The 26718-nt window shown below is 37.2% G+C and overlaps 1 protein-coding gene across 1 annotated transcript in view; it reads left to right on the top strand.

Annotated features, from left to right (window-relative positions):
• Positions 1-2969: 2969 nt before the first annotated feature.
• The window catches only part of GMCL1 (germ cell-less 1, spermatogenesis associated), a 48386-nt gene continuing 24637 nt past the window's right edge, over positions 2970-26718 (top strand). The window contains exons 1-9 of the mRNA XM_029232489.1: positions 2970-3454; positions 8881-9004; positions 10802-10898; positions 11996-12093; positions 14440-14552; positions 15515-15580; positions 17658-17742; positions 19565-19655; positions 22471-22608. Coding sequence (XP_029088322.1) covers positions 3195-3454; positions 8881-9004; positions 10802-10898; positions 11996-12093; positions 14440-14552; positions 15515-15580; positions 17658-17742; positions 19565-19655; positions 22471-22608 — 1072 coding nt within the window. The 5' untranslated portion in view covers positions 2970-3194. The remainder of the gene's footprint in view (positions 3455-8880; positions 9005-10801; positions 10899-11995; positions 12094-14439; positions 14553-15514; positions 15581-17657; positions 17743-19564; positions 19656-22470; positions 22609-26718) is intronic.

The raw sequence follows: 26718 nt of genomic DNA, 5'->3' as shown, positions 1-26718 counted from the left end.
CTTCATTCTATAGTTATTTGTTGTATTTTGATGGGTGAAATATAAGGATTTGTTTCTACTTGCCTATTACAAGTGCTTGACTACTGGTGAAAGCTATTTACATGAATACTTAGTCATTCCAGTTAATTATAGGAAATAGTACTGCTGCTTCAATACCTACCCAGAAGAGCATGGAATTTCCAAATTAACGTTATTTGGCTTTGGAAGCATTACAAATTTGGGGGGGGGTTATCTTTAAATTATATAGGGCTTAGCCAGAATTTTAAAACAAATTACATATGTTGATGGGAAGCTTTCTACAGAGTAGGTTAAAGCCACCCTGGAGGAATGATTGATGTACTGAACAAGCATGACTTTGTAATATAACTAGGAAGCAACTTTGTTATTTTTCTCCCACTGTCTATTTACATTTATTCATTGGGTCCAGTTCTTCTCCTGTCTTTATATGAAAATTCAGATAGAGGATAGGGTCGTGACTTTTCTGGTCATTCTTAGGCTTTAAAAATTCCTACTATAGAACTGTGTCATTTCAGCAATTAATGTTTTCAGTCAAAATTCCAAACTTCATTTACAGTTGAGGCTTCTCCCCTCATTCAGATCTGGCTTATTGCCAGCAGGAAGCTGGAGTTTGGGGAGGGTGATATGGTGGGCTTCTTTTCTTTCTTCACCTAGTCTTCTTTCTAGACCCTACCTTCCCCTCCCCTACCTAGCAGAAGGGAGGAGAGTAAATGGGAGCAGGAAAGTTCTTATCTGTTAGTGCTGTGGTGGTAGATGATCAATGCTGTGTGACCCTGTCAGATGTTTTTTGTTTTTTAGTTCTGTCAGATGTTTAAAGCCGATTCTTGTTGGCGTTCTCCTGAGTTCCTTTACAACTCCATCACCAGTAAAATACTCATCTTTAGTTCCTTTGGCAAAGCAAATGCAGTTCTCCTTTTTCAGTCCCTAGGAATTCAAGCTCTTTGTGCTGAAGTCTGTTTGTCTTTCCACCCAGGCCTTTTAGACAGGATCTAAGATGATTCCATGCTGGCTGTCTTATAGTGGCCCACATTTGTTCCATGCGTATCCTTTGTGCTGACAAATTCTGGGCATGCAGGCTGATCCCCTAGCAGCAATCATTTTCTGCTTCTCCCCTACCCTCTACCTCCACCAAGCTGCCTCTGCTAGCCTCTCTCAGTCCAGGCTTCGCAGAGTGAATACGCTGTGATGTCCAAATTACATACACCGCTGATGGGAGTATAAACTGGTGCAGTCATTTCAGAGAGCAATTTGGCAACAGATAATAAAGTTGAAACGTTCCCAGCAAATTCACTTCTGGGGATCTATGTGGTGACTCTCTTGCACATGGTGTTTAATGCTTCTCTATAAGAGCAGTAAAGTAGAAACAACCTAACTCCCTCAGTGAGGGAAAGGATAAATTTTGGGTGTCACACAAGAGCAGTGAAAATTAACTATAGATTTGTTAATTGAATAATTCTCAACAGTATAATTTTGAGAGAGAAGAAAGGTGCAAAATGATAGGTATGAATGATTCCATTTAATTTACATGTCTAAACGTGCAAAAGAAAACGTATTGCTATGGGTACACGTATAAGAACGTGCATGGGAATAATGATATACACCATTCTGAGGATAGTGGTCACTAGAGTGGAGGGAGAGAAACAGACTGAGATGGAGAGGGAGCTTCTGCCTATCTGTATTGTTCTACTTAAAAGAATTAATCAAAACAAGTATAATACATTGAAGTTTTTATTAAAATTTGAGTTATCATACTTGTGGTGATAGGTATTTATCATATTACTCGATTTGAGTAATTCACTATAAATATTTCATTTATGGTATTTCATTATAAATATTTTCATTATAAACATTTTATTTAGAAAGTAGCCAAAGGGTGATGAACCTAGGGGCAGGACAGGAATAAAGACAGGAATAAAGATGTAGAGAATGGACTTGAGGACGCAGGGAGGGGGGAAGGGTAAGCTGGGACCAAGTGAGAGAGTAGCATTGACATATATACACTACCAAAAGTAAAATAGATAGCTCGTGGGAAGCAGCTGCATCACCCGGGGAGATCAGCTCGGTGCTTTGTGACCACCTAGAAGTGTGGGATAGGGAGGGTGGGAGGGAGACGCAAGAGAGAGGGGATATGGGGAATATATGTATACATAAAGCTGATTCACTTTGTTATACAGCAGAAACTAACACAACGTTGTAAAACAATTACACTGCAATAAAAATGCTAAAAAAAAAAAAAAAAAAGTAGCCGAAGGGAATCAGGGAATGAAAGCTGACTGTCCAGGGTCCATAGCAATGGCTGCAAACTCCAGGCATACACCTGTAATTTTTGCTCAGACACCTGTAAATTTTGCTTGGGTCTCCAGAAGGCACTTTAAAACCTGACAGTCCCGGTTCAGACCCTATTCAGACATCCCACTGCCGCTGGGAGGGAAGGAAAAGAGAGAATGGAACGGTTGCCATAATCAGTTAAGGGCAGCGGAGAGGTGCTGCTTAAGAAACCCGAGGGCATAGCAAAGTTCCACATTCTAGGTCCTCCTCCGTTGGAAAGCCTGCGCAGGGCGTGACCCTAGCACATGGTGAACTCCTCCAAAGATGACCCCAAACAGCAATGTCTTTTTTGCTCCTTGCCTAACACAGGGCCCGGTAGACATCTGGAGCTTAAGGAACCTTCGCAGAAAGAACAAACGAGGTGGAATTGCCGGTCTTGCTAACACAAAGGGATGTATAAAGTAATTCTAAAAGCTAGCCCGGCCCCCAATTCAGGATTGCAGGTGGGCCTAGCTGACCTCACGGCAGAAAGCGCCAATCTGCACACGCACGTCCGCGCTCCCGCCCTCATCCCATTCTGCGCAGGCTCTATCCGTGGCGTACACGCGCCTCCCCCCGCCCCTTCCGGAGGCTCGCCGTGCGCATGCGCTCTACGGTCCGCGCTTTATTGCGAAAGTCTGGGGGCAAGGTCCTGAGGTCCGCGCGCGCTGCGCGGCGAGACGCGGTGGGCGTGGCGGAGGATGGAGGCGGTAGCGTCCAACGCAACGGTCGGGGTTGCGCGTGAGAAGGTGGCGGTGTAGGCACGCGCGCTACGTGGAGGCCGGCAGTGGTGGTCGGGCCATGGCGGGAGACCGTTTTCGTTGGGCTCCCTGAGGTGCGCTCCCTGAACTGTCGGCGAGCCGTGACCCATGGGCTCGTTGAGCAGCCGAGTGCTGCGCCAGCCGGGGCGAGCCCGAGGCCAGCAGGAGCCGGGTTCTGGGGCTGGGGGCTCGGCCCGGAGGCTGGAGAGTGGTGGCGACGCGGCCGCCCACGTCTTCTGTTACTGTCCGGGCAGCCGTAAGCGCAAGCGGAGCGGAGAGGCCTTCTGCTCCTGTCACCCCGATTCCGAGACAGACGAGGATGAGGAGGAAGGGGACGAGCAGCAGCGACTCCTCAACACCCCTCGAAGGTACGTGGGGGGACGCGCCCGCACCTGTTGGGCGGCTCCCGCGGTCCGGCCTGGGGATGAGCCCGGTGCCCGGGGGGGCTTCGGGGACTGCGGCGCTCCCCAGGCTGTGAAGAGCGGACGTGCCCTTAATGGGGCAGACCTGGGAGCCGGTCCGATGCAGGGCGGATGGGAAGCACCTGGGGAGACGCCCGGTATTCTGGTTTGTAAACCACAGACGCCGCCAGGGTGGTGCTACAGCCCCAAGACGAGACTGAGAAACGCCAAGCTAGAGCTTGCGCCTCATTAAACCTTAGACAGGGCCGGCCGGCTGGCCCTTCGGAGTACACCTTGGTCCTCTCTGAGTGGGTGGCAGTAGAATAAGTTGTTTTGCATCCGGCTGCCTTCTATGGTCCAAGACACGTAAATTTAGGCTCTGAAGTGGGCACCCCTGTTGTCGGTCCACAGTGGAAGGGAAGTGATTACAAACAGGAGCTCTCGCTGTACAGGTGAAATTTATCAGTACTGTGTACATTTGTTCCTCACTAGGAACAGAGTCTTTCAACGTCTCTAGTACTCGAAGTCGTTGACCGTGGATATGTAAGGCAGCTTGCTTAACCTTTTTTAGAAGAAGTGAAAAACGGAATATTTACTTGTGAACTAAAATGTAGTTTATAAGTGGAATAAATTTTCACATAAAAAATCCGGTTGCTCTTTTTTTAAAGGCCATCAGTGGGTCACATAGATGTAATTTTTTAAACGAAACTTTGAAAGATTCTAAAATTTTATGCTACACGTGTTACATATTTATTGTCAAATAAGAGTATCATAAACATTCTTTGTTAGTAGTTTGATTTATAAATCCCTTCATACAGTTTTATGTATGAATGTTTATATTTACAAAAATGGACCCCCACTTCCAAACTGTTCAGTTACCTTTTTGGAGAATTAGTATTTTAAGAGCTCAGATTCTGAGTTCTAGTCTGTACTTTGCACTTAATAGCCTTATTTCCTCATATGTAAAATGGAGATACTAATACTTGCCTTATAGGACTTGACAAATATTAGAATGCATGCGATGCACAGTGCCAGGTATGGAAGCACTCAGTAAATATTAGGACTCCTTGATGAATTGGCTCCCCTTATCTTTACAAAATGTAAAGACATTTACATTCCTGATACTATAGCCACTGCCACTTTCTTTTGATAAGTGTTTAAATGTTACATCCTTTCCCACTCTTTCCCTTTAAACCTGTGTCTTTAAGTATCTTGTAGACAGCATTTAGTGGGGTCTTGATTTTTTAAAAATCCAATAGGATAATCTCTGTCTTTTAATTAGTATTTAGACCACTTGCATTCAGTGTCACTATAGAAATATATATGTTAGGGGTCCATTTCAAAGAAATCACACAGTAATTTGAACAGGGAAAGTTTAATATAACTATTATTAGGAAGTAATAAGCGATTAACTACTAAAGGTAAGTTACTAAGGTAAAGAGATCTCTAAAAAATACAGGAATAGAGGACATAGGGAGCTGTCACTACTTCTAGGACTGAGACAGAATGCCCAAGGAAGGAACAAATTTGGGCTAGGACCACCTTTCCCAAGCTGAGATTCAGATGTTGGAGGAGTTGTGGCCCACTGGATGGTAATGGAGATTGCTAAGATGTGGAAGGCTGAGACTGGCAAGCGAGAAACTGCCCGCTGGCGTGCCAACAAAACTAACTTGGAGGCTGTCTGGTCCACGAAGCTGAAAATATTAACTGTCTAGACCTTTACAGAAAAAGTTTGCCAACCGCTGAACTACATGAGTGGAATGGAAAGCTTCTAAAGCAAATTTTTGTTGGAAAATGCATGTCCGAGTCTAGTATGTGTTGTATCAGTACAAGATGCCTAGTTTATTCAGCTCAGCATGGATGAAGGGTGTAAGAAAATCTTGTATGTTGGCACTAATATGCTTCCTGAGGTTGTCTCGTGCGCTTCCACCTCAACTAACAACTCCATGAAAAGCCTTGGCCTCCAGGCCCACCTTCTCTACCTTATACCTTTTGTCAAGTGCATGTTTTACTTTTACGTTAACAAGACTTAAAACTCAACTGTTCAGCAACCAGATCTTTAGTTTTTCGTTCATAGGTTGTCTCTAAACATTGAAATCTAGTAAACAGTTAGTTGTTGTTATAGCTATGTAAATATTGTTCACTGCAGAGTCAAGTAGTGTGCTAGGATTATAAATCATACATCTTGGGTCCAATGTCACAACCCCTTGTTTTTCTCTTGGGAGAAATTTTCTAACCTCATAATTAAATGGAATTTTTTTTTTACATTCCATCATGTTGGGCCCTATTTTCATTTGTAGCTTATTAGAACAATACTTTTTTGTATTGCTTTTTTATTTTCTTAGACTTTCTGACTGCCTTCCCTCCCACCCCCGCCATTGACAAAATAATAATATTCCTTCATCATATCTTCAGATTTTTCTCTTTCCTAACACACTTGCATGGAGTCCTTCTTCTCTAAACCCAAGACCTCCCTCCTGGGTCCCTGCATCTTCTTGTTCCAATCTGGATCCATTGCTCTCTAGGTCTACACTTATCCTGGGACTTACTTTGACTCTGTCTCTAGGATCGGATCCACTGTTTTCTGTAGCCTGTGTCTTTTTGTTTCTGAACTCATTTGAGGGAACTACATCCTCAAATATTTTCCTAAGAAAGGTGCAAAAGAAGGTAATTTGTGCTTATCTAGTTGTAAATTTAATCTCTCACTTTAGTCATCTTTTGATTGGGTGCAGAAATCTAAAATAACTTTTGATGTCTTTGATGGTATTAATTCATTGTCTTCTAGCCTACCATACTGATGAGAAAATGTGATGCTGGTCTAATTCTCTTTTCTTTTTAGGTGACTTTTTCTCTCTGGAACTTTTGGAATTTTTTCTTTAGTATTTTGGGATTTAACTAGAAGGTGCTTAACTGTAGGTCTTTTAATGGCCTTGGTAGTTGGTGGATCCTTACAATCTGGAGACTAGTTTCGGGAAACTTTCTTCTGCAATTCTCTTTCTCCTGTTATCTTTGTTTTCTCTTTCTTGGACCCCTCTTAACTGGATTTTGGATTTCTTGGATTGTACCTCTTTTCTCTTTTCTTTTTTTCCTTTCTAGGTCTTTTTTGCTTTGTGTTCTGGGAAATTTCCTTAACTTTCCCTTTTGTTTTTTTGAATTTCAGCAACTGTGGTTTTGGTCCCAAAGATCTCTTTTTTTTTCCCCCTTGTTCTGAGTAATACTTTAGCTTAGCATCCTATTATTTTATAAATGTAGTAATCTTAACTCTCTAGATGTACTAGTTATAATTAGAGTGTTAGAGTTTTTTTTCTAAGTTCTGTTTTCCCTGAATTATATGTTTCCTCTGATGCCAATTTTTCTCTTTTTTAAAATAGTCTTTAATGCTGTTAATTTTCCTCATGTTGAGAGATCCTCGATTGTCTGCTTCAGAATGAGTCACGTGTGTGTGTGTGTGTGTGTGTGTGTGTGTTTTGAGTAAATAGATCTGTTTCTGCTGGGCCTTCCCTTTGAGTAGGAAGACTGACTACTAAGTTGGATATGGGTGGGGCATGCTTTGTTTTAGAGCAGAGATTCGCAAGCCTTATTGGTTCACAGTGCCCTTAGTGTCTCAGTAATTTTTTTCATGGCACCTCTGGTCCTAAAGAAATATCTCATAGTTAGGTCCAAACAACTTAATAGCGTAGATTGCATGGTATCTGAAAGATGTTGCTGTGATTTCCTTTAATTTTGGAATATTCCACATGCATCCCTGAATTTGCTGTGGTGCTCCAGGTGCTTTGGCACACAGTTTGGGAACCATGATTTAGGGTGAATGGGTTGGGAGCTAACAGGCTACAGATTCCTCAAATGCCAGAATGAGGATTGCTTTGTCTGGGGCACCAACACCTACACCAAAGTCTTAGATCTTCCTGATAGATTTGTTCTGTTTCTTTCTAGAAAAACCTTGGAATCTGTTTGTATAAGTTATCTGTACTCTGTGTTCATAGAGAGTGGGGGAGGCCATTAGGGGAACAAGTTTCCCCATTTTTTGCCTTCTGTTTCCCTTGAGACCTCATCCTCCCAGCCCCATCCCTACGCCCACGGTTCTGAAGGGCAGATGGGCTTCAACGTCCATCCTAGACCGTGATATCTTTTGGGCTGTGGTTGTCACTGCTCTTTTCCATTCCAGTTTATTTTCTAACTTCCAGATCCATGGAATTCTCTCATCATGTGATAAGCCCACCCTCACCTTTTTCCCGTTGTGGGTTTATTCCTTTCTGTACTTTTAATCTTTTCATATAATTTGGGGAGAGTGCTCTCAGGAACTGGAAACTACATTGTCTCATTTATTTCTTACAGTAACCCAATGAAGTGGATAGTAATATCCTCTTTTCACATCTAAGGTAACTGAGCTGTGGTAGTAGAGCTGGGACTCAAACCCAAGTCTGTCTGCACTGAAGCATGTACATTTTTTACCGTCTGCTGGGAAGGGGTGTTCAATACACTGATTTAAGACACCATCTGAAACAATTACTTCATTTTTTAAAAAGATTTAAAAATTTTACTAGGAAAGCTATCAGGATTGGCCAGGAATATAAAAGATATTGATCAGTCTCTGCCTAGGGCTTTGCTTACTTACTGAACCATCTTGAGCAATGATTGTCAAAACAAAAATAACAATTCTTCCTTTAAATTAAATCTTATGCACAAATCCAAGTTGTTTACAAATATAATATATGATGCTGCTCTGGTTGAAGTTAGATGGGATGCCCAGAGTTCACACCTCGGCTCTCCCTGGTGGCCCCTAAGACACTTCTCTATTGAGCATAATTTTGAAAACCTTTGGTCTAAGGCTGCAAACCATTTGTCCAATGTGGGGAAAAAGACATTTTAAGGAGTTTAAGAATAGTTCGATACTAAAATAAGATAAAATGTAAATTATTTTTAAAATTACTTGTGTAGGGTGAAATTTTTATTCTTGTTCTTCATTTTGTAGTTGCATAGCAGTATTATTGCAACTGTATTACATCATCCATAGTGCTGGTTACTAAATAAGGAAATACGCAAAAATCACCATGCTGACTTTTCTTTATTGAATAGGTAATTCTCTTAGTTCAAAAATCAGAAATTGCTAAAAGCTGTATAGTGAAAGGTCTCTCTTCCACGCTGCCCCCATCTATCCACTATTCCCCCTCTTGGGAATAGAGTACCCCACAGATAACCACTATTATTAGTTTCTTATGTACCCTTTCATACATGAGCACGTTTGAATATATAATATCCCTCTATCTTTTTATACAGTGGACAAATTGGTTCTATTTAATAGAAATTGAGCAAAAGGAGTATTTTGAGTTACATGCAAAATCAGTAAAACATTCAGTTTTACATATATGTAACGTTTGCATTTCTTTTAACAGGAAAAAATTGAAGAGTACATCCAAATATATTTATCAAACATTATTTTTAAATGGTGAAAACAGTGACATTAAGATTTGTGCTCTAGGAGAGGAGTGGAGCTTACACAAAATATATTTATGTCAAGTAAGTATTTTATTTTACTATATATTTGAGTAACCAAGGTAGTCACTTAAAACAACTCACACTTTTATAAGTTTTGTTCTTTCTCATTGCATTTCACAGTAATCTTTTGCATGAACATTTGTTGTTTAAGTCCTGTCTGATGAAGAGTCGTGTTTTGTAAGAGATATGGTGAACATTGTTAGTGAAAACTTAGTTTGGTCTAGAAAACAGATTTTGAGTTTTCATTGTCATACCAGCCTTTTTGTCATTACTCCAATAAGGTACTTATTTTGGTGCCTTCTGTTGACAAAAAGGGAAAAACCATTCAACGTTTAAGTTAGGATTGCTGAATTTGTTTATTTTGTATATGATTATTTCAGTTGGATAAATTCAGCTGAAATGTTGCTTTGTAGTTAAGACTGAATGTAAATGGAAAGTTCTTGGCACTTACTCTTCCCTCTCTCCTGGAAAATGCCAAAACCAAAACCAAAAAAGTATATGGACTAAGTCATTTAGCTGATATACCTGTTTGATATCTGTGAAAATATTATTATCAGCCACCCCATTTTAAAGATTCAAGACTTTCAAAATAAAAGAAAATGTTGTTCTAATGGCTCAAATATTTTAATCATTTATTCCTTCATCAAATCTGTTTTCAAGGCAGTGGGAATAGAACAGTGAACAATTCACTTTTTATCCTATGGAGCTTATATTTTCCCTCTCCTCTTCACGATATGACAGTAATTACTGGTAAGATGGTATAGTATAAGATTTTTCAGTAGAAGCATTTGAAAGGAATTTTTTCTCTTACACTTTAATCATGTTTTTTATTTAATTTTTTTGAACAAGTTTACTTTGGCTTGCATTATATACCCCAGAGACTATATCAGAATACTGGTCTTAACTTGAGGACATGGTCCATATCTTTCTTTTTGATCTCTGAAAGCAGTTTTGTGAATTCAAGGGTGAAAATGCCTCTGTTAAGGCTTTCCCTCTCAAGAGAAACTGGATTGATCATAGTGCAAGACACATGCTAAATTATAAGTCCCCTGAGGACAGAAACATCTGTTTTGTTTTCTGCTATATTCACAGTGCCTTAAACTACATACTCAGTAAATTTTTAAAAATTAGTAGTTAGTATTTGATCCGTTCCAAAGTAATTCTAGTTATGGGAGGTGCTACCTGGAAGGTAACTAAAGACTTCATCCATTCTGATGTCTTTCCAATAATTCAGATTCATTCTGGAATTTTTTTATAAGATAAAACTAAACTTTGGATTTTCCCTAATTCCTTGGGGATCATCCAATTAGTGTTGACTTGGGACTGGTCTGGACCCTTTATAGCCACTGAGATAGAGTAAGGACTCAACAGCTTTTAGTTTTCTCTTCTCTCTTCCTCAGTACATTATTTTGTATCCACGTTGTGTGTTGTTATATGTTTATGAGAGATACTTAAATATATGATATAATTTCTAAGCTTGAATTTAGAATGCTATTGAAAAGGAAAACATATTCATGTAATATACTCAGAAATTGTTCGACTAAGTAAAAAGCTTAGTTGGTTCAAATAGTAACATAGGAAGTCAGTTCAGATAGTAATACGAGAATTTGGTTTGGTTTTCAATAATTAAAGTATTTTGATAAACCTAATAAGTGTCCTTATCTTAATTTCTTTTCTCCTATCTGGCAGTTCGTTTTCTCTTGAAATAATATGATGCGTTAGTTTTGATAGAATAGTTGCTTAGAGTTAGAAATGGGAAAATAATTTGGAAGACACAGAAAGTACTGCATAAGTGTGTTTTTTGTTTTTGTTTTTAAGTCTGGCTACTTTTCTAGTATGTTCAGTGGTTCATGGAAGGAGTCCAGCATGAATATTATTGAACTGGAGATTCCAGACCAGAATATTGATATAGAAGGTAACCGCCACCATGATTACTATTATGCAAAAATCATAAAAACATAAACTTTGTATTCTTTTGACAGAAAATAAATATTTTCTTCTAACTTTGTTGGCTAGAGAAAAGCTCCATTTAACACCCTAAGGTGACAACTTTATATTAATTTACTCCAGAGTTTATCAGTTCTGTTCTAGTATCTTTAATCTATTTAGTCATGTCAGCCTTATCAATCTGTTTACTTCATGTTTGTAAATATATCTGCCTGGGATATAGAGGATGTAGAGTGAAGGAAGGAGAAGTATGACCAATAAACAATAAGCCAATAAACATTATTCACTGATTATTCCCTATATATGAAGACCTTTTCTGGGAATAAGTATATGAATCATGTAGTCAGTATTGTTTTAGAGCTGTAAGGACCTTAGATGAGGAAGCTGAGGTCCAGAGGATTTAAGAGACTTACTTTAGGTCTCAGAGCGGTTTAGTGAGCCTACATCAGACTGTAGGTCTCCTAACTCCTGTCCTAGTGCTCCTGCTCCTGCCTTTGATAGCTGAAGTGGAAGTACCCAGCAGTCACCTCATAGGCAAACAGAAAGGAACATTATAAAGCAAACCATGTAGGGCATGCATGAGAATGGCAGTAGAGAAAAGGGTGGACAGACTTAAATAGCTGTGGCAGCTGGGTGAGAGTGTGGCATGCATAGGACCAGGAGCTTTTCCACACTCCCCAGTGGTAAAGCACTGAAAGCACCAGGGTTAAGATTATCATTGGGTCTGTGTAGTTGTACTTAATGATTGGTTTACTCAGGGATATCTTTATAAAACTTTTTCCAAGGGTGTCTTAATTCTGACCACTAACTAATGTCAAGATTAGTTGTAGAAAAATCCAGCATGATTTGGTAGAACAGATGGAAATGTATAACATTGTTATTAAATTAGCACCATCAGTCCATAACCATTACTAATAGTTAAATTAATGATACTAATCTTATCCTTTTCTGTACCTACTAGATTTAGACATATGTCTTAGTGTATGAAGACTGTCATTGTTATTTTTGTAATGCTCTTACAGCTATAACTGTTATTTCATTCTACCTGTGTACTTTTGCTTTAAGCACTGCAGGTGGCATTTGGGTCATTGTATCGAGATGATGTCTTAATAAAGCCCAGTCGAGTTATTGCCATTTTGGCAGCAGCTAGTATGCTGCAGTTGGTAAGTATGCATAGTACTGAAAAAAAGGATCACACTTGTATTTTTGTTTCAAGGTATCTGTTCCAAAAACCATAATAAAACTTAGCTTTTTTATAACTTTTAAATGAAATGTATAAATATTCCATTCATGATAAGTCATTTAAAATGTTTAATGAAAAGCAGTTTATTACAAATGAGACGGTCTCGATGCCTATGTCAAATGAATGCAAGCTATTTCTGTGTGGATATCTTAGAATGACTATAATGTGGAAGGAAGGTACTTGTCTTAAATCCATTTACAGATTTCTATTCGTTAATAACTTATCTTGACTGTTTTAAGCAGGTGGCTTATTACTAATTCATATAGTTCATGGGTTTGGAAAACATTGAGTGCTTACTATGTAAATGTTTTCTTAATTATGAAATAATTGTGTGTAAACCACCTAAATGTATATAATCTATTGGTAGAATGACAGATTTGTTCATTCATCGGAAGTGTATTGAGCAGTGTGTCAAGCTAGGCATAGAGATACAAAGGTAAATAAAGATATAATCCCCACCTTTAAGAAGCTCACAATATAATGAGTGTGTAGAGTTGGGGAGGGAGGGTTGATATACAGACTCAAAGGTAAAGTAAGAGCTGTCCAATATTATAGATGTGATGATAAACTTTCTGTAGGATTTAGTGGATGCACAAAGTGGTTGGTTTAACCTGTTGGTGTCAAAGAAAGAAGTTGTGTTTGAGGTTGAGCCTTAAAAACTGAAAATGTATTTATCTTGTGAAGTAAGAAGAGAGGGGAAGAAAGAACATTTCAGACAGAAAACTAAGACCTAGAAATATGAAACAGTGGAGGATTAGAGAATCTGAGTGGAACATAGATCTAGCACAGAATATAAGAAGGGTTGGAGAGAGGGAGGCAGAGACCAGATCACGAAAGCCCCTCAATCAATACCTTTTAAGAAGTTGAGACTTTACATATAAGTACTTTTGGAAAGTTTTAATCAGGGGAAAGACAAAGTTGTATTTCAGAATGCTTTGGGAACAGTGTGAAGGATGAACTGAAGGAAAGATGAGTATAAAACCTGTTACATTCCCACCAACAGCTGATTCACTTTGATGTACACTTGAAACTAACACAACATTGTAAATCAACTATACTCCAATAAAAATTATAAAATAAATAAATAAATTAGAAAAATAATGATGAGAAGAAAACTCAAGGTATATTACCATTAAAAATTTGTTGCCACATCTAGGAGAATTATACTAGATATATTAAAATTACTGTACATTCCATTAAATATGAAGAAAATGAAAAAAAACCTATTGCAGTAATCCACGGGAGGGTCTAAATGAGGGTAGTAGCAAAAAGCATGGAGAGGAAAACTGGTTACTGGAGAGGTTAAGCAGGGATAATCCACTGGACTTGGTGACAGATGAGATCTTAAAAGGAAAGGGAAGGAGTCTAGAATGGCTTCCAGGTAAGTGTAAAATCACAGTGGAGTCAACATTTTATTTTGATCATTTTAAAAAGTTGTTTCTTTTTATGTGACTTTTGTATACTGATTTATTTTAAGTATTAGTTAATAGCTTGCTAAATATCCTTGGCTGAGGTAATTTGATTTTTTATAAACGTTTTGATCCTTTCAATACTTATTTCCAATAATTATACTTTATTTTTTAACTTTTAATCCTTTTTTGGTTTTGTTCTTAACTCACTTTCTGCATTATCTTTATGATTTAACTACTTAACAATAATACACTTGCATGATGAATATATCTCAGAAATTTGAGTAAAAAATGATGGGGTCCTTTCCATATATTAAATAAAGTTAGCTATTTGAAATCTTCCATATAAACATTTTAGATTAAAAATTCATTGTAAGTTTTAAACAATAATATATTTGTTTTAGGTGTATTTCTTAGGTATTGATAGGTGTTTTAAACTAATAAAAACTTTCTGATGATTCATATTGTTTACTTACCTAGCCCATCACCTGGTCATCTGACTATATAAAGAGGTCTTAGTTTTAAAAGAACAGGCAAAACAGACAGAATGCTGCTTAAATTTGCAAAGGTCCCAGAGAGGGGAAGGACAGAAAAGAGAGAATAGCAATATTCACCTCTGTCTTACTGCTTTTACTTCCTCCCTTCCATTCTCACTTCCAAGTATTTAGTTTAATACTTGCTGGATTTTTTTAGGTATTTTTACTGGACTTATAAAAAGACTTAGGTTTGCTGCACTTATGAGTTTTCTTTCTTTCTTCCTTTTTTTTTTTTTTACTTTTTAATATGTAAAAGCACATATTCAGAGCTTATTTTTCCCATGTGAAATGGGCCTTTCCAGTGCTTATTTATATTTACAGGATGGTTTAATACAGCAGTGTGGTGAGACAATGAAGGAAACAGTTAATGTGAAAACCGTATGTGGCTATTACACATCAGCAGGGACCTATGGACTGGATTCTGTAAAGAAAAAGTGAGTTACCTTTCTTGTTTTTCCTTTTATCCTGCTTTAGGGAATTTGGCTGCTTTGGTTTCTTAAGAGAATGTATAGCTATAAAAAGAGAGAAAAAAAGGGAGGATAGAATTTGTTATAAAAGGTCTGTTTTTACATTTGGACTATTTAGTACATTCCTCAAAAGTGTGGTCTTTGTGATTGTGGGTGGGTTATACATGCTTATAAAAACCATGGCCACGCTTTACAGCACATCTCTATTAACTTTTTTTAAGCAGTGGGCATAATAGTCATTACAGTCGTCCCTCACTATCCGCAGGGGATTGGTTCCAGGACCTGGGTGGGTACCAGAATCCGCGGATGCTCAAGTCCCTTATTTAATGGTGCAGTATTTGCAAATAACCATCCTCCTGTATACTTTAAATCATCTCTGGATTACTTATAGATACCTAATACAATGTGAATGCTATGTAAATAGTTACAAATACAACGTAAATGCTTTGTAGATAGTTGCTGGCTTGCAGCATATTTAAGTTTTGCTTTTTGGAACATTCTGGAATTCTTTTTTTTTTCTCCAATATTTCCAATTCTCGGTTGGTTGAATCCATGGATACAGAACCCGCGGATACCGAGGGCTGACTGTATATCAGTGCAACTACTGGCAATGTTTTTAATTCTTGAGAATTGCAGTACCCATTTTCAAATTATAAAGAAGGTAATAGAAGTATGTAAACCCCTTCATAAACCATTTAACACAAACTTGAAAATGAGGTTTTCTTAATTAGAAATGCTCTTTTTAATATAAAGGGAATATTCCCTTACTAACTGCTGACAAAAACAATACTAACTTTCCAATTGTTAAATTTAAAAATTTGCGCATGTCCTAGAAAGATTAATATTCTTTTTTTATTTTAACTGTAAGTACTACTTAATAAATCATAGATACATGATATATAATGTAATAATTCCATGTTTAATTCCAGGTGCCTTGAATGGCTTCTAAACAATCTGATGACTCACCAGAATGTTGAACTTTTTAAAGAACTCAGGTACTTGAATTTTAAATAACTTTATTATCATTTGTTCAAGTATGCAAGACATTTGTGTATAAAGTGAAAATATATTGCTTATGAAAAAGTGAACAATTTAATGAAAGGTATCTTGACTACATCATGAATTGAAAAAATGCTACACAAATTTCTTTTCTTTGTTGTAAATGATACAATGTATATTATGAATACTCCTTTAACCAATTTTAATGGAAAAATTCATTGCTGCTATAAAACTATAGAAAAAGGGTTACCTCACTTTTGCTGGGCTCTTAGAGAATCTAAAAGTTTATTTTAAAAACCATCTTTTCCCATTGAGAAATTACATTTGAGGAAATTGCTTTAAACTTTTTGCTAAGCTTAGTGAAATTAAATTCACAATTAAGTTGGTCTTTTGAATTAAGTTTGCTTATTATTCCTAATTTCAACAAATAATTTCTGAATGTCTACTGTGTGTAAAGGTACTATGTTAAGGGCTGTGAAGGAGGCAGAGGTGATTATGTCATGGTCTCTGCCCTCTAGGAGCTTATTTGTAATAATGGAGATGACTTATCTGCCCTGGGTCTGAGAAATTCAGAGTGGGAATGAACTTTTAAAGGCCAGTAGACTGTGCAGTCACTTTCAGGCTTGCAGTTCCTTGACAGTGGTGCTTCTGAGACAAGGGTACAAATGTCCCTAGGAATGTGTGGCATTCTGATGGAAATATGCAAAACCAAAGCCTTAACATTGCGTAGCTTACTGGGATGTCAATTTTAATGATTTTTGGGGGGAGGTGTGGGGAGGAGTAGGAGAGAAGTAAACATTTTTATGTTTAAGCACATTGTGGAATAGAGAGAATTAAGTTTCTTTGGATTTACAAGATGAAATACAAAAATTAATAGAAATGTTATTCTTATGGCTAGCCTACTCCTGGATTCCTGGGTCCTTTCCTTTCCTCTGCCCTTAAGAGGTACTTCGGTAGAAAAGTTTGAGAAGCATTATTCTACCAAAAAATCATCACCTAATGATATCAAGGCATAAACAAAGCTCTGCAGTATGTTTGGTTTAAAAGTCATTAGGGGACTTCCCTGGTGCTGCAGTGGTTGGGAGACCGCCTGCCAATGCAGGGGACGCGGGTTCGAGCCCTGGTCCGGGAAGATCCCACATGCCGCAGAGCGGCTAGGCCTGTGTGCCACAACTACTGAGCCTGCGCTCTGGAGCCCACGAGCCACAACTACTGAAGCCTGCGTGCCTGGAGCCCGTGCTCTGTAACAAGAGAAGCCACCACAATGAGAAGCCCGTGCGCTGCAACTAGAGAAAGCCCACGCGCTGCAACTAGAGAAAGCCCACGCACAGCAACAAAGACCCAAAGCAGCCAAAAATAAATAAATAAATAAATTTATTTAAAAAAAAAAAAAAAAGTCATTAGAAAACACTTTTTCTCTTTTATAATTTCTCGTTGAGCTTTTTCAAAAGGAAGATAAATCATAGTGGTCATCTTAAAGCCCCAGATGATCTTCTGGCTTTTTGTGGCTTAAAGGAAGGAAAGAAAAAGGAAAAAAGAAAAGAAAACAGCTAGTGATATTATTTCCATTCTAAATTTAAACTAACACATATTTCTTGATTTTAATCTCCTTAACAGTAATAAAAACATGTTTTATGACTAAGCAATTCTCTTAAGCCTAGAGGTGAAAGATAGACTTTGAAGATATATCTCTTTCAGTGAATTTTGACAAGTGTCTTTTTTTTTTTTTTTTTTTTTTAAATTGAATGAGGGGGAAAGAAAAAAGAGGAAGGCTGCCACTTTATCAGAGCATACTAAAACTTATCTTACTGGGACCTTGCTTTAACTTGATTAATTAGCACAGCAAAGCTCTTGGTTTCCTTGTCAGTGCAAGAAAAGACCTTTCACAGCATACTGTCTGAACTAAAAGTATCCTTATGTTCAGATAGATTCTTTGTCTTGGGCAAAAAGATTGATGTAATTTTTAATTCCACAGTCTCTTTTGATAAAAAAGACTTAAAGTTTTCAGTTCCACCAGGGTCTTTTAGCTTGTGCATGAAGAGAGGCTCACTACTTCTATTTTATCTTTTCTAGTATAAATGTCATGAAACAACTCATTGGTTCATCTAACTTATTTGTGATGCAAGTGGAAATGGATGTATACACAGCCCTTAAAAAGGTATTGCCATAATATGATGTGTGTAAAGATATCCCCACTGCATTGCTTATAATATTGAAAAGCTGGAAACAGCTAGTGTCCAGTGGTAAGGGAATGGTTATAAATGTGAGAAAAGTAAAAGGAAATATGCCAAAATGTTAAGAAGTCTTTGTGTTTAGGGAGTTGATATCATGATTGATTTCAGTGGTATTCTTTATACTTTCCTCTCCTAAGAATACATTTCTGTTTTTTCCCAGATTTTTTTTCAACAGTTAACATGTTGTTATTTACATAATCAGAAATGTTAAATGTTTTATATGTTTTTCAGAAATGTTTGCAAAATTGAGCTTTAGTTGAATTAATAACTTTATGATGAAGTTTTCACATGTTTTTCTAGAGAATGTTGAAATTCTTTTAAAGGTCTTTTGTACTTCAGGCATATATTTCAGTTCATCCTTTTGAAAGGTTTCAACATTTTTAATATAATTTTGTTTTCACAACTCTCTGAAGAGACCAATTGGCTATTACTCTTGATCTGTAGATGGTAAAACTTAGAATTCTTACAATTATTAAGTGGCAGGCTTGAGGCAGAACCCAGGCCTGTGAATTCTAGTCCATTGCTTTTCCCACTGCATAATTTTGCCTTTAGTCTTTGTCCCTAGCTAACATGGGACAAAAATGTAGTTGAGGGCTTCCCTGGTGGCGCAGTGGTTGAGAGTCCGCCTGCCGATGCAGGGGATGCAGGTTCGTGCCCCGGTCCGGGAAGATCCCACATGCCGTAGAGCGGCTGGGCCCGTGAGCCATGGCCACTGAGCCTGCGCGTCCGGAGCCTGTGTTCCTCAGCGGGAGAGGCCACAGCAGTGAGAGGCCCGCGTACCGCCAAAAAAAAAAAAAAAAAAAAAAAAAAAAATGTAGTTGAGTCTACACTCACAGTGTAGTTGAGTCTATACTAACGCGGTCGTGAAATCTGGGAATAGTCACCTTCTAGGTTATATCATTGGGATTGTTTGTCTTATGATAGAGATGAGACTCTATTACTATTTTTCCTCAGGGAAGTTTAGTAACTGTGTTAACCAGTCATTAAAGGAGGGTAGAGAGTCCATTTCTATCTCTGAGCCACTGGTAGTATTCATTCTTTCCCGTAATTATCGATGAATGCTTACTATGTGCCAGGCACTGCTCTAAGTATGTTACACATATTAATTCTTTTAATGTCCTGTGACATTGACATATTATCATGCTCATCTTACAAATGAAGAAATTAAGGCCCAGATTACATAATGATGTAATTTCCCTAGCTATTAAATGACAGGGCTAGGATTTAAAAAACAGTAATGCTCTTCATTACTCTGCATACTGTCTCAACAGCAATTAAGACAATAAGAAACTCCTTTTTCCCATATTTAATTTCTTTTATAATCTCACATAGTATGTAGTGAAACTGAATTAATTGGTGAGTAGAATAAATTAGTATATTTTATATATATATAGTATATTATATATAATATACATAATAGTGTGTGTATATTATATATATATACACACACACATAGAATATTTACCTTTTTAATACTATAATTACAGTGTGTTTGAGACCATAAGTACTTTTCAGGGATTAGCTTATTCCTTATCATATACTCATCTAGTTTTTATCTTTGGACCATGATTAATGCCATGATGAATTTAAGAATTCTGAGCATATCATGTGATAGTTCTGCTTCTTTCAATTGCTTGTAAAATGGAAATTAAATTTTTTAGATATTATGTTTTAAGGAAGCAGTTTGAAAATGTAAAATCATAAACTAAAGTCTTGTAATTTTTTTAATTTATTTTTTTAACCTAGTGGATGTTCCTTCAACTTGTGCCTTCTTGGAATGGATCTTTAAAACAGCTTTTGACTGAAACAGATGTCTGGTTTTCTAACAGGAGAAAAGGTATGCCTGAAATTTTTATTGAGAACTTGTCTTTTTTGTTTTAAATTGAAATTTAATTAAAATCAGGCCCTGATAAACCTAGGGGATTTTAGAGCTGGAGAGGACCTTAGCAATGATCTAATTCAACTCTGCATTTACACTGAGAAAATTGAGACTGGATAAAACAGATATAGAAAAAACAAAATTTTAATGGCCCTCAGATGCAAAGAAGCAGATAAAAATCGTAATCCTTAGCTCACGATTTTCATAGTTTACTGTCATTTTTGGTCCATGCATGGCCACCTTTTTCATTTTTTTAAATAATGTATTGAACCTCAGTGAATCTTCAAGTACTAGAACATTAGTAACTTCAGTCTGCTCATGTGCTTCTTTCCTATTGTGTCCCTCTGACTTTGCTTTTAAAAAATGTTTAATGTTATGGCATTTTGCACATCTGAACATGAATGCATTACATAGTGATGTGCTGGTAAGCTGCCTCTCTGAAAAAATAATCACTTATTTGTAGCATTTTTTAAAATTTTCATGATACAAATTCTCCCAGCATGGCTAATTTCAGGCTACTAACGTGACACCGCTGAATGTGGAGTTGGGAAGAAATGCATACCATCAGCTCCTGTGAGCCAGCACAAGCCAGATCCAGCACACCACTGGACAATATATCATCCTGTTTTTTTGTTATTGAACTATTTCATATTGTGGTATTGATTTTCATTTCCTTGAAAACTAAGGAGATTGAACACCTGTTTGTGTGTTTATTGGCCATATGTTTCTTCTTCTGTGAAATGTCTGTTCAGGTTTTTTTCCTATTTTAATATTGTATTTGTCTTTTCTTACTGATTTGTCGGCATTCTTTATATATTCTTGATTCTTTGTCATAAGTGTGTGTTGCATTTATCTTTCAGTTTGTAGTTTTCTTTTTTTACTTTTCTGAAGGTGTCTTTTGATGAATAGAGGTTCTTATATTAAAATTTAGTGCTCTTTTTGTCTTGTTTAAATAAATTTTGGGAATTATTTTATGTAGTGAGATTTACTAGCTAATTATTTTTCCTTCAAGCTCATGAACCAAAAATGTGTAAATGACCATATCAATAAAATCTAACTTGATTTGCTTGAAGAACAAAATGCTAAACTTCTATCTTAAATTACACTTTAGAGCTACATTATGGCATTTAAAGAGGGATTTGAGAAATTATAAAGGAAAAAAGTAGAGGAGAAAATTTAACTTAAAAAACAGAGATAAAAGCTGAAAAAGATAAGGACCGTGGAGAAGCTAAAAAGGCAAAGGGGGTCTTCCCTGGTGGTCTAGTGGGTAAGACTCCATGCTCCCAGTGCAGGGGGCGCCTGGGTTAGATCCCTGGTCGGGGAACTAGATCCCGCATGCATGCCACAGTGAAGATCCCACATGCCGCAACTAAGACCCAGCAAAGCCAAAATAAATAAATATTTGTGGGGGTGGGGAGCAAAGGGACTCAATGGAAACAATAGATGTTAGGTAAATGTTGACATAAATTTATGCTCATTTGAGCCCCAGTTGGATTAACTGCAGCAGTCCATCAAGAGAGAAATTATTCTGTAGCCTAAGTGGCAGAAACTAGAATAAGAAGCTGTGGTCCCCTTCTGGTTTTCCCACTCCAGGCTCTCCATCCCAGCCTCAGTAGTGTAAAAGTATACATTTTAAGATAACTTTTCAGGGAAACATTTATTGCATAAGGCAAAATGTATGTCTGATGCCCTTGTTTTTCAGTGAGGACTTTATAAGTTGTTTATCAGTGAGGACTTTATAGGTTTATTTCGTACAGTTTTTAAATTATAAAAGTGATGAATACTCAGGAAATAAGACCAAAAAAATCACTCATGGTCCCCTCACCCACTATATTTTAGTATATTTCTCTTAGGTTTTCTTAATTATTTGACTTTGCAGATATATATGGGTCAGGACCATCAGAACAATAGAAATTTAGAAATTTTTCTGCACAATTATATGTAGGGATTGCTTCTTTTATTTACTGTCCTTAATAGCACCAAGGCTGAGTACACTGCCATGGGTATACCTTGTAATAGAGAACAGGCTAGGGATTATGTACAAGCCTCTGCTTGATAGCAGTAACTCCAGATCTTTCCTTCCCACTCATGAAAGCATATTAGAATGCAACTGAGAGTATTTTTAGAAATAACCTTAAATTCTCCCTATAAGAAAAAATTGATAAACTTGAATTATTTTAACAATAAATACTACCCTCGTGTCGCAAATCCATGGCTACAATGTCTTTGTATCTTATTTTGTATTTTAATAGAGAATTAATATGTTAACTAGTGTTCATCACATGTAACTAAAGCATAAATTAGAAAGATCTCAAGAAATGTTCCATGTCCTGTGTATCTTGTGAAGACCCTTGAGTGAGGCGTCTGGGCTCTAGAGTTCCACTGAAGTGGTGGGATTCTGGAAAGATACCTGAACCCTAACCACCATTCTCAAGCCTTCTTTTCCCACCTTGCTGCACTGTAAGCTCCAAATTCCAGAAAGGTGTCAATTGAATTCCCAGCCCAGGGGTCTAATTAGGACCAAAGTTAATTTCCTGGGGCTTTTTCCTAAATCTCCCCAAGTTTTTTATCCACACACCCAAAGTTTATAAAATCCTTGAAAACTTTGAAACTAGCTTATTTGTATTCTAATAGACGTGTGTGTGTGTGTGTGTGTGTGTGTGTGTGTGTGTGTGTGTGTGTGTCCCTGCCCATAAAAACATGTAGGAATAAATAAATTGATTTGAAAAGAATGGCTGTTTAATTTAATCTGTTTTTTTGTTTTCTTTTACAGATTTTGAAGGTATGACCTTCCTTGAAACTGAGCAAGGAAAACCATTTGTGTCAGTATTCAGACATTTAAGGTTACAGTATATTATCAGTGATTTGGCCTCCGCGAGAATTATCGAACAAGACTCTCTAGTACCTTCAGGTAAGAACATGATGAAATTATGATTTTAAGTAATATCTTTCTGATTATAATAGTAATATCATAGAAAAAAATAATGAGGAAAATAGAAATTATCCTTAATTCCAATAAGGTATACATTTTTATACCAAAGCAGAATCATACCATGTAGATAATTTTCTGTGTTCACATTATATATTGTGAGTATTTTCCCATATCATTAAATACTCTTCAGAACATTTAAATGGCTATATAGTATTCTATAATGTGTGTGTTCTTTAATTTGCTTAACCAGCACACTATTTTGGACTAGACTTTCAAAAGACTTTTGAAAAAAAAATAAATTAATTAGATAAAATAAAAAAGACTTTTGAAGTACTATTTAGAGGTCAACTGCTTTTTCTATTAATACTCCTTAAATTTGTTATTTTCTGTTTTTTTCTTATCCTAATTAAGACTTTGTGTCAAAGTAAATGTAATATCTTTGCCAATTAAAATTTTGAAACAATTACTGGTTTAGTTTTTTAAGTTAAGTATCTAGTGCTTGTGTAGGATTAAGTTTAGTACTATATTTGCATTTAAGAAACAGAAAATAGAATTTGTTTGAAGATTGACTTGTAAATTTGTATAGATTTGTCTGAAAGTTGTAAGTTTTTTGACACCTCGGATTTTAATATAGCTGTGTGTTTATAGATTTAAATTGTTAACTGAAATCTGTAATTTATTTATAAAAGTATTGAATGGAAAACAAACCCAGAGTTAACATTTCTGGTGGTTTTAAAATAATGCATTTTTTATAAAATCACTCTAGGCAGGTTTATAGACAGTGGTTTTTTTGGTTAATTTTGTATAAATCATTTGTATTACGTTTGTGTGGGTCGTTTTTTAAGCCACACTTTCTCTTGAAGGTTATGTTCCCTTATAGTATAGCAGTTCTGTAATAGTTTTAGTTTGTGTTATACACCAGACCCTAGCAATGGTGTAATATTAGATGCCAAGGCCTATTACATACTCCCACTCTAATCATACTTGCTTTTAAGGCTCTCTAGAAATGAATTTTGAAAGAGGTTAAAAGATAAAGTCTGTCGTAAAGTAGTTTAATTTAGGTGTTTCTGTGACGCAAGTGGATAAGCTTTGTATTTTTGGAATGCAAATGCGTACAGGTATTTCTAGTCTGAAATATTTTATTTATTACAAAATTAAAAAGAATTTGTATCCTAAATTTCTGACCAGATTTCAGCCATTTTTTTTCCTGACCTAAAATTACAGTAAAGGGCATTAGTTTTTCCTTTTAGAATATAAATGGACAAATAGTTTTTCCTATATATCCAAATAAAAGTTATCATTTCAAAAGCAGAGTATAAATTAAAATTATATCCCATGCTGTTTGCGAGAGGGCAGAAAGTGGCCACATAGCTCACATTTTTAAGGTACATTGGTAAATGCTGTCAATAGCAATGTATCCTAGATGTGAAATAAATGAAAATAATTTCAATTAGCTAAAATTGACTGCTCATTTTTCAGAAATAGTGCCAAACACGTGTTAACATTATTCAAAGTTATGCATTCAGTAATCTGGGGAATTTTAATGCATACATTTTGATCATCTTTAGGTCAGAATTAAATTCAAATAGAAATTAAAATAGAAAAAATTAAATTTTAATAGAAATATGTTTAATTCCAAATTAAATCAGGATTTTGTATAGAAGCATTGTATTTTAGGATTTAACTGTGTCAAGCACAGTTGAATTCCATTATATCATGGAATTAGATTTACCTTAGGTCAGATCATTATGTGTGTTTCATTCCATGCTTTCATTGTCATACTTCCCTTCCCTTTGATACCTCTGACCTCTCTTGTTGCCATTCCTCCCTGACCTTTCTCTTATGTCTTCTCATGTCTTCCATCTCTTCTCTCCATTTATTTAGCTCTCCCAGAAGAGACTATTTTCCCTCTGTAGAGGACATTCTGTCTCTTAAGACACCCTGCTAATAAAGGGTTAGGAGGCCAGACAGTAATGGGCCAGCCCCCTCAGTGCCCTTTCCAAATCATTGTTGCATATGATCCAGCTCACCCTCTATTCTTTCTCTTCTGATCCCTGGGCATTCTTCCACATTCATTTAAGACTTGGGCACTTAATTTCTGTCTGCCTCTCTACACCTGTTCAGTAACATAATGTGTCCATATTATCATTCCATTTAGTACTCTAGCCTCCTAGTAATTTGACCTCAACTCCTGTAACATTTATCTTTGCTGATCGTTAAGCACTTGCCACCTATGAACCTTGTTGTAACCCAGAATTTCTCAGCATGAGAAATCCAGTAGTTTGCAAGCTGTAACCTTCTAGCGTGTTCATAGCCTCATTCCTTTTACACTGTTGTTTGCTTTCCAATCCGTTTTTTAAAATAAATAAATAAATTTATTTATTTATTTTTGGCTGAGTTGGGTCTTTGTTGCTGCGCGCGGGCTTTCTCTAGTTGCGGTAAGCGGGGGATACTCTTCGTTGCGGTGCGTGGGCTTCTCATTGCTGTGGCTTCTCTTGTAGAGCACAGGCTCTAGGCGCGTGGTCTTCAGCAGTTGTGTCGCACGGGCTCTAGAGTGCAGGCTCAGTAGTTGTGGCGCACAGGCTTAGTTGCTCCGCTGCATGTGGGATCTTCCCAGACCAGGGCTCAAAGCTGTGTCCCCTGCGTTGGCAGGCGGATTCTTAACCACTGCGCTACCAGGGAAGCCCTCCAATCCGTTTTAAGCCCCCCATTTTCTGCCAGTCTTTCAAACCTCCTGCCTTTTCTTCCTTTCAGGCCTGGATTTCATGTTAGATCATCTGGACCACTCTCTCTCACAGTTGCTTTCAACTCTTTGTCCTTCTACTTTACAAAATTCTAAAACTAAATTAAACTTTCTTTGTTTCTATACCCTCTACTCTGTGCTGAGTACTGCTCCAGAGCATTCTATAACTTTTGTATTGGTGCCACTGCAAACTCATATTTCAGTGCTAAGCCTGGACCTTGGGACTCCTTATATACTACTTTTACTTGGTCATTCCTCATTTTCATTTGCTTCAGCAATTATATATCAAACCTCTGCCACTCTGTTCAAGCTTCCTCTCCAGTAACCTTGCTGTCAGTATGGAGTATGGGAACTCTCCTTCTATTTTTTTATATAAATTCTCCTTTAAATTTTTATATAAATTTTATATAAATTTTTGCAAGGTAATCAGGCAAAAATTTGTTTAGATTCCTGGGCTTCTTCACCTGTCCTTCCTGTCTTGTCCCAGAGGTTGAGGTGCTCCCTCCCTGTTCAAGCCAACCTTCTACTGTGTTCATAATCCTATCACTTCCTGTTTATTATGGAATTTTGCACTGTCATTTAATAATCTGTATCTTCAACCCCCTCCTGTTCTCCCTCAGCTTATAAGTGTGGTCAAATCTCTTATTAAAAAACAAAACAAATCCCTCCCTGCCCCCCCCCCCCGCCCCCGGTCTTGACCCTGAGTCCGCTTCATGGTAACTGCTCTTGTCCTTATAATCACCTTCTTCAGAGTTGCTGTCTCCATCTCCTTACCTTTCAGTCATTCCTCAGCCCATTTCAGTCTGTCTTTGGCCCCGCTATTTCACTGAAACTTTCTAGCGAAAGTTAGGTTTGTCCTGTTTGTAAAATCTAGTGGCCTCACGTTAGTCTTACTTTAACTTCTCTAGCATTTTATATCATGGTTTGTTAGTTTTTTTCTTGAAATTCTTACAGTACTACCTTAGTTTAGAAATACTGTACTCTCCTGATTCTTTTCCGGTCTCTTTGACCATTCCTTCTCTTTTTCTTTTGTAAGCTTCTCTTACTCTGCCCACCTCTTAACTTCCTGAGGGTGCCCTTAGCGCATCATTGATATTTTCATTCTATATAGTGTCCCAGAGTGCTTTCCTTCATTCATATGACTCACTGAAAGATTCTAGTTCTGACCTCTCCTCTGAGTTTCATACTTGAATATCCAACTGTTACTAGCCATGTGTAAATTGCTTCAGTTCACCTATTCAAAACAGTACTTATGGGCCTGCCTGGTAACGTAGTGGTTAAGAAGCCGCCTGCCAATGCAGGAGACACGGGATCGAGCCCTGGTCCGGGAAAACCCTGCATGCCGC

The sequence above is a fragment of the Monodon monoceros genome, unplaced genomic scaffold, assembly GCF_005190385.1.
Source record: "Monodon monoceros isolate NGI ecotype Baffin Bay Population unplaced genomic scaffold, NGI_Narwhal_1 Super_Scaffold_19, whole genome shotgun sequence".
Taxonomy (NCBI): domain Eukaryota; kingdom Metazoa; phylum Chordata; class Mammalia; order Artiodactyla; family Monodontidae; genus Monodon; species Monodon monoceros.
The sequence above is the reverse complement of the archived record's forward strand: the minus strand, read 5'-3'. Positions and strand labels throughout refer to the sequence as shown.